Below are 8,495 nucleotides of genomic sequence, written 5' to 3'. Positions count from 1 at the left end.
AAAACACAACACCAAAGGTTCTTTTCAACCCTCAACATATTCATAAAGAGTAAACAGTAAACTAATCCATTTTTCAGGTAGATAGGTAGGTATTCACGTAGGAGAAGAAAATAAAACAATATATTTAAAATATATATTTAACAAAAGCTGTCCCCTTTGTATAGTCCTACGTCACTCCGGTTATGTCCCCGACATTACCCACCCGTCTTTTTAATTTAAATCGTTTATTTTTACAGGCTCAGTTACATAAGTTTAAAGGAGCCGAACTCCGTATTGTATTGTTACTAGTGTACACTGGAGTCGCTTTTTACGCGGGGGATATTTGCCGCGTAAACAAAAACCGCGTAAACTCCAAAATCCGCGTAAAAATAAACCGGGCAATTTTTCATAATCCGTGTGAAAATCTAACAAACAGTGAATTATTAGTTTAAAATGCAACCCATGTTCTAACAATTGATTAACTGATTTTTTTTTGCATGCTACAATCATTTTTTTTCCCCTGTTGGGTGTGAACCACTGCGTCCATTATTTTGAACTATTGTGGTATTCCCCTTTTTTTATACTACACTTCTAGCTTATCTACTACTTATTGATGAAGGAGTAGACTGAAAGATGCCAATATAGGTGCCCATCAGGAATAATATGTTTGATAAAACTTATAATCCTGATCAGCGACGCAGACCAAGTTTCCTTGGGCTCCAGAATAGCTTTATCAAGGTGTTGAAGTCTGCGTCTAGTTAGAGCTCCGCAGTTACAGAGCAAATGTTCCGAGGTTTCGCTTTCGACATTACAAAAAGCGACAAATATCATCTTGTGCTAAATGTTTTTGTTTTTGAGATGCTATTTACTCGGGCAGTGTCCTGTTACAAGACCAGTGAATGTGCTGAAGTTTTTCTTATTAAGGCTTAGCAGCTGCTGAGTAATTTTAATACTCGGCATAATAATTTTTTCGCCTGTTTAAGTTTTGCAGCCATCCAATTGGCTGTCACTTTCCGGTGCTACAATCATGATATCTGTTTCTCCTTTTATTTCTCGGCTACTAATCAGTGATACAGTCCAAACTTAATTCGTGAAAAGTCGCATCAGTTAGCATATTGAATTTTTACGCGATTGATATGATCTGCTAAAAAAACGCGTAAATTTCGAAATCTGCGTAAAAAAATCCGCGTAAATTCCGAAATCCACGTAAAAATGAACCGCGTAAATCCCAAAAACCACGTAAAAAAGCCGCGTAAAATAAAACCGCGTAAAAAGCGACTTCAGTGTATATACATTTTTCCTCAATTCTAATGTTAATAATGTAGAAAACCGCGGTCGACTCGAGTTTAGAAGGGTGACATACTAATGTTGATGTCGTCATTGTTTGCATTCATTATGAGGTGTATATATAAGAAACAAAACAATGTTGACAATACTCACGGTTTCATGATTTTATGAACCCAATTGATCATGGAATCTTGCAACTGTGGAAGGTTCTTATGAGGGTTTGCGACCCTTCCCACCGCTCTAAAGGGGGGCTGCCATACAAATGAAATACAAATTTTTGCATAACTCGAGAACTAATCAAGCGAATGGAACCAAATTTGGCATGCTGAGATTTTATGGGGGCAAGAAATGTTTCTATGGTGGTTCGACACTTCTAGCCATCCCCCCCCCATCTGAGGAGGGAGGGACTGCATAACTCGAGAACTAGTTAAACAAATGTAGCGAAATCTGGCATATAGTGGTTTTATGGAGCAAGAAATGTTTCTATGTTGATTCGGAACTCCTCCCTCCTCTCTAAGGGAGTGGATGCCAGAAAAATGAAACACAAATGTTTGCATAACTCAAGAACTAATGAAGCCAAATTTAGCATGTGAGGTTTTTTGTCTACTAGAAATCTTTCTTTGATGGTTTGACATACCACCCTCCTTTGAAAGGAGGGAGACGACTCTCATATAAACAAAACACAAATTTCTGCGTAACTGGAGGATTATTTGAGCAAATGGAACCAAAACTGGAATGTGAGGATTTCAGAGTATATGACTTTCTTTTAAGATGGTTTGACACCTCTCCCTACTCTGGAAGGAGGAGGAATTCAACCAACTATATTCTGATATATGATATATGGCAATTGAATATTTCCGGAAAACTCTAAAAGAAAATAGAAATTACCATCCCTCATGCTAACACATCTCTTCACAAGAATATCGCGAGCTCATTAGCTGAAATGAGTAAGGGGGCATTAAAAATGCCTCAGCCGAAATCATGCTTCAATGCGGAAAGCCGAGGTTGTAAAAATGAACTATTTGTTTTCGTTCGACTCAATACATTCATCCCATTCTAATGAGAAGGAATTGCTTTCGTTTGACAATGAACGAACTAAATTGACGAGGTTAATCAATTTCAAACGAACGAGAAATGCTTTCTTTGATGACGAATGGTATTATTTGTCATTTTCGTTGATTTCTTTCGTTTGAGTTCGAATTTTCACCGCACTGCTCAGGACTACGTGTTTTAAGTGTCCAGAAGACATCAAGTAATATTTTTTATTCAAATTTCAACAATTTAAAATGCTTATCTGTGTAGTATCTGTCGAGTGAATGTCCATTCATATCGTGTCACTTTCTAATTCGCCAGCACAATTGACTACAGCGAACTGTTTCTGCATTGTTTGGACCTATGAATGTGATGTGATATGATAACTTTGCAATGCCCTCAAGCTTTATCCGGAGATATTTGAACTGTGTTGTACAGGTGGCAAATTCAAATTTCAACGTTTGAATCAACCACTCTTTGGTTTGTGATTCACCAGAGTAAAGATTTTTTTTTTAAAAAAACAAGGATCGCTTCCGCATAACGTCAATTTATAGGCAAATCCAGCATTATTGTTGATTGAGCATTGTGCAATTCACGTGCTATGAAACGTCAGATCATTGGAAATTTAATGGCATTGGAAGTTTTTCTTTCTGACTACTACAAACGCGGATTATACGTCCGACTGGAAATCATCAACGTTTATTTATTGCCAACACAATTGACGTTTAACTGATGTTATTTTGCTTCTAAGCATACGTTCTGCATGAAAAAATGACGAAATAATTGCAACATAAAGAGTCGTATTGAATCAAGCTTTCAAACGAGCGTACTGAAAAAATTACTTAACACTTTCAAAAGGCCGCAAAACGGTTTCGGCATGTTGACCCACCGTCTATTTTGATTCTACATATTGATTTCATCCAAGGCGCCTAGAAGTATATCCTAAGGTGAGGCCGTTTCGTCTTCAAGTTGGTTAGGGGAGCGGTATATGAACCCAGTACGGAAAAAAGCAGAAGGGGAATTATTTGCTTGAAGCGTGAAAGAGACAGACTGATCAGCAGCGAGTTTCGGCACTAGCGTATTGTGTTTTGTTTACAAACAAAACACAGTAGACTTCCAAGATGGCTGAAGTAGAGGCGCGCGAACCAGTTCATCATGATGAACGGCTCAGATCAACTCAGCTCATCTAAAAGAGCTGTTCTTTATGAACAGCTCTTCAGCTCAGTTGTCAGTGTCATCTGGTGGCGTCTTTCAATTTGTATCCCAAACTCAACAGAGTAATCTCTATCAGATTAAAAGACACGAATTACTTAATTACTTGAATTACTTGAAACACGTATTCCATTTTTCTATACATTTCCGACATTTTTACTAAGACTTTTCATTATAATATAAAGTTGTTTTCAAAAACAATTTTCTTATGAGATTTTTTCAGCGCCTACAAACAAAGTGTTTTTCATTTATATAGAATACTAATTTGTTGCACAGAAGTTAGTTTTCATTCATAATTTAAATTTTTAAAACGTGTGCATTCTGCCTGAAAGTCAATTATTATCTTTGGCGCCCCATAAACTAGTAAACAAAGCTCAATGCCGTCAACGCGAATATAACAGTTGAAAGGACGGGGAACATATGGAAGAGGCGCTCAGTTTATTTGAATGTTGCAGCTCACACACTCTCTGCAGTTCTAATCTTCTTTTCTCTCCTGCATCATTATCAAAGTGAGCTGAAGAGCTTTTTGTTTTTTTTAGCGAGCTGTTCCGTGTCAACTCACTTCGAAGAGTCGATTCTTCGGAACTGCTCATGAGCGGATTGCACATCTCTAGGCTGAAGAGTGCTTTTAGCAAGTTGGCCCACCTTAGAACATACTCCTATGCGCCTTGATTTCATCTTCTTCCCTTCTCCCTTTATTTGTAGTCTAGTACTACAAAAACGGCTTCTGGCAAACGAATCTTCTACTACCAATCAACTCGCTGTCACTCACGAAAACAAACTTCTGCCAATTGAAGCGGCTTTTTGCTTCAAGCAAATGCCAAGCAGTTTTATTGCTTATTAATCAATTCCTAGTTTAAAAAATGTTTTATCACGTATGTGTTTAAAGTGATTAAGTTTCTGAAGTACGAAATACTAACCCAATTTTCCCAATCGCCTTTCAGATTTCACTAGAGCACGAGATACTGTTGCACCCGCGATACTTCGGGCCACAGCTTATCGAAACCGTCAAGCAGAAGTTATACACCGAAGTGGAGGGAACCTGCACCGGCAAGTATGGGTTCGTGATAGCCGTCACTACGATCGATGACATTGGTTCCGGTGTGATTCTGCCCGGACAAGGGTTTGTGGTGTATCCGGTCAAGTACAAGGCAATTGTGTTCCGACCGTTCAAGGGGGAAGTGCTGGATGCCGTTGTGACACAGGTTAACAAGGTGGGCATGTTTGCCGAAATTGGACCACTCTCCTGCTTCATTTCGCACCACTCGATCCCGGCGGATATGCAGTTCTGTCCGAATGGTAACCCACCTTGCTATAAATCCAAGGACGAGGACGTGGTGATAGCGCTGGAGGACAAAATCAGACTGAAGATCGTCGGAACAAGAGTGGACGCAACGGGCATTGTAAGTTCGGGAATATATTTTTTAGGTAACTTAGTTAACTATTTCGATTTTAGTTCGCCATCGGAACCCTCATGGATGATTACTTGGGACTGGCCGGTAGTTAGGTTACTCGAGTGGACATTTAATTATTGGAACAAGATTTAGTTTTAAAGGGTGATTCTTCGATAGGAAATAGATTATCATTTGTAATAAAAATATAGGTATACCTAAATTACACTTCGTTTTATTATAAAAACATAACATTTCGAGAATTATGCTTAAAATGGTTAAATCCCGTTGTTCATCAATACCAGAGAATTCGGCCACCTTTTCAATTTAAGATGAAAAATCTTCATTGAAGTTGAAACTTTGAGTGTTAAAAGCTCTATAGAAATTTATCGGGTAAAATTTTTGTAGTCTAATCTACGTAGCATATGAATGATTCCGTGAATATGCTTGTTCGATAATGACGAACGGATTTTTTTTATCTCTAAAAGCAGTATATTGGTCGCTTTGAACAGTTTATATGTTCATCAGGTGAACACGGGATCATGGGTCACGACGGCAACCACAAGGACTTTCTCATAAAATCCACTAATAAGAGGTATGTTTGAACGCTTTTTTATATTCCACTTATTAGCAATTATTACATACAAAAACCCAAGCGTATGTGTGTACAGATAGCAGTGACCCTCCCACGCGAATCGAAAGTAAATAGCTTACTCGTTCTCCTGCGAGCGCAGTCTGCCGTTCGGGTTCGTCACGGCAATGGCCAACTGCTTCGCGCGCTCAACAATCACTTTGCGCTTCTTGGAGGACACTCCGTGGGCAATCTCGGCGCAGTAGACACGGTTCTGCATCAGCAGCACCTCCAGCTCGCGCACGTTGTGGACCAGGAATTTCTTGAAACCATTCGGGAGCATATGACGAGTACGCTTGTTCGAACCGTAACCAATGTTGGGCATCAGGTACTGACCCTTGAAGCGACGACGCACTCGGTTGTCAATACCTTTCGGCTTGCGCCAGTTTGGCTACAATTAAACAATTGTTTACATCAATTCATTAATTCTCGACTTTCAATAAATTCGAACGGATACTTACGGCAAGTTTGTCATATCGGTCAGACTGATGACGGATGAACTTCTTCGTCCGCTTCTTTACGATCTTCGGTTTGTATGCTGGTCGCAATGCCATTTTTGCTTCTATAAGGAAAATGTGAGGTTAGAAATATAATTACATCTTTCGTGGACTCAAACAAAATTGAGTTTAACGAAATTATTTGTTCTATAAAACTAAAGGTTCATTTAAGCACATAAATATTATCATTAAATCACTAAAATCCCATGTTTATAGTTAGAAATATTCCGAATCTCATGAAGGATCGGCAGAGTAAGCACAGTAAACAACACAATCAAATACGATTTTCTCCGAACAAAACATGCAGTAACACAAAAACTTCATTTCACTCGAGAATTCATTATATATTCTTCGAATTTCACTTATATTTTAACTAAATTTAACGAAAGATTTATGCCAATATTACTTACATTTGATTAGAGTACAACACGCGGCTGATCGTTCAATATGGAAGGAACAATCGAAAAGAAAGACTCGTGAGACACGCGATGACAGTTAAACCTCTGACAGCTGGAAGGAAGAATTTGTATTCTATAAATGTGGTAGCACTGCGACTTGAACCGAGGGGGTCCGAAATAGTTTTGTTCTTGTTTCTACAGTAATTTACATTTAATGCGACATTTTGTTAATTGGACCTGTAATGCGACACGTTATTTTGAACTAGCTGATCCGACGAACTTCGTCCCGCTTAAAATTGATTTTTTGATACTTTCAAAAATTCACGTTTTCTCTCGAAGCAAACGTTCGTAAGTTCAATCGCAGAACTTTTCTTTGATTGATCTTCTAATTTTCCCTTCACAATTTCCTTTTACTAAAAATTTCCTAGTAATTCAACCAAATTATACATAATTATTTTCAGACACAATTCACGTTCAAAATGTTTCTCCGTTACATGGAATACACGGAGGGATACTAAGAATCCATTACCATTTTCGCTTCACAGTGTGGGGTTCACATCAAGTGGCGATCTAACGTACGAGGGTCGTTCAAAAAATAAGAGTCAGTGCCTCAGAAATCGCGGAAAAATAAAGTTAGGACAAACAACAACATAATCACCGTAACGTTCGAGGCATTTTTCATATCGTGGCACGAGTTTTTCTATTCCGAGGACGAAGTGCGTAGCGCCCGACTTTCTGAAGTACGATGGAACTGCGTAATTCAGTGTTTCCGGTGATGATACAGGCGTTCGGCGGTCAACGATTCGATAACACTGAAGAAATTCGTGGCGCAATTACATCGTACTTCAAAAAGTTGGACGCTACGCACTTCGCGCTCGGAATAGAAAAACTCGTGCCACGATATGAAAAATGCCTCGAACGACCTCGAACGAACGCCGAGAGACTTTGATGTTTCAAAAATCCCTCCTAGACCACCTCCCAGGATGTTAGCTCCAACTCCGACTCCCAGAAATTTTAAACCGTTCCAACACTTTCCATTTGACAGGCAAAATTTCCAGGGATTTAGACCTCAATTCCCAACTTCTCAATATTTTCAACCACCTCCTAGGCCCTGGTTTCCAAAACCACTACCTAGACCCGAACCAATGGAGGTTGATCACAGCATCCGATCTCGCAACATAAACTACGGTAACAGACCTCCTATAGACAACAAAAGACCGCATCCACATTCAAATCAGATACACAATTTCAAGCGTGTTGCACATCCGCTTGAATACACGGACGATCAACACTATTATGATTATGAACCTGAATATGACCATTATTACAATCATTATAAAATGGAAGAGGAACAAATTCTAACTGATGCTCATTGTTCTGGTGAGCCAAGTTCAGAGGAAACCGCAGCTGAGCAGGAAAGTGAGCCTCAACCCTCTTCATCACAGACTATTTTTTTAGAATGGAAGCCGAGTTGGTAAAGCCAACCCTTCCGTATATTAATTTGAAAACTAACATTGGAGAATTCCCATTCTTGATAGATACTGGAGCGAACATTAATATAATTGAACCAAAATTAGCCTATTCGTATAGAATTTCTAAGCCATACAATTTTGAAGCAGATAACATTTCCAGTGCAAATGGTACGTTCAGAGCAACATCCGCAATTGATATAATATTCTTTTACCCGAAAATAAACCATTCCGCTCAATTTTTACTTCATAAATTTCACCCATTTTTTAAAGGTATTATTGGAACAGGTATTTTGAAATCTTTGAATGCAAAGATTGATCTTGGAAATAGTGTCATACATTTGAAAAAAAGGTAACGAGACATTGGAAGCCCCACTTTTGCAGTACAGCTTAATAAATTCAACATCAAATCATTTATTCAGAACTGACCACTTGTCAGCAAATGAAAGCAGTAGACTTCTGAAAGTACTTGATGCACATAACGAAGTTTTTCATCAACCAAATTCCAAACTTACATGTGGAACAACCGTTGAATGTTTGATCAATACCACTGATAACATACCTGTTCATCAGAAGGTATACCCTTATCCTGCAGCCTA

The 8,495-nt window shown here is 38.7% G+C and overlaps 2 protein-coding genes across 2 annotated transcripts; one reads left to right on the top strand and one right to left on the bottom strand.

Moving 5' to 3' along the window:
- The first annotated feature begins 4,253 nt into the window (after positions 1–4,253).
- LOC129775522 (DNA-directed RNA polymerase II subunit RPB7) lies at positions 4,254–5,114 on the top strand. Its single transcript, XM_055780358.1, has 3 exons — positions 4,254–4,385; positions 4,455–4,913; positions 4,967–5,114. Exons 1-3 carry the CDS (start codon positions 4,374–4,376, stop codon positions 5,015–5,017), a joined length of 522 nt encoding a protein of 173 aa, XP_055636333.1. The 5' UTR covers positions 4,254–4,373; the 3' UTR covers positions 5,018–5,114.
- A 383-nt stretch (positions 5,115–5,497) lies between these two features.
- Positions 5,498–6,572, bottom strand: LOC129775523 (60S ribosomal protein L32). The gene is made up of 3 exons (XM_055780359.1): positions 6,440–6,572; positions 5,994–6,094; positions 5,498–5,923 (listed from the first exon to the last, which is right to left on the bottom strand). Exons 2-3 carry the CDS (start codon positions 6,084–6,086, stop codon positions 5,612–5,614), a joined length of 405 nt encoding a protein of 134 aa, XP_055636334.1. The 5' UTR covers positions 6,087–6,094; positions 6,440–6,572; the 3' UTR covers positions 5,498–5,611.
- Between the last annotated feature and the right edge of the window lie 1,923 nt (positions 6,573–8,495).

Source organism: Toxorhynchites rutilus, chromosome 3, assembly GCF_029784135.1.
Source record: "Toxorhynchites rutilus septentrionalis strain SRP chromosome 3, ASM2978413v1, whole genome shotgun sequence".
Classification (NCBI taxonomy): Eukaryota; Metazoa; Arthropoda; class Insecta; order Diptera; family Culicidae; genus Toxorhynchites; species Toxorhynchites rutilus.
The sequence above is the reverse complement of the archived record's forward strand: the minus strand, read 5'-3'. Positions and strand labels throughout refer to the sequence as shown.

Excerpts from the sequence above, each read along its gene's own strand:
- LOC129775522 (XM_055780358.1), top strand. Across the intron at positions 4,914-4,966 it reads GAGTGGACGCAACGGGCATT|TTCGCCATCGGAACCCTCAT; the intron begins GTAAGTTCGGGA and ends TTTCGATTTTAG.
- LOC129775523 (XM_055780359.1), bottom strand. The coding sequence starts at position 6,086 with ATGGCATTGCGACCAGCATACAAACCGAAGATCGTAAAGAAGCGGACG. Across the intron at positions 5,924-5,993 it reads ACCGATATGACAAACTTGCC|CCAAACTGGCGCAAGCCGAA; the intron begins GTAAGTATCCGT and ends GTTTAATTGTAG.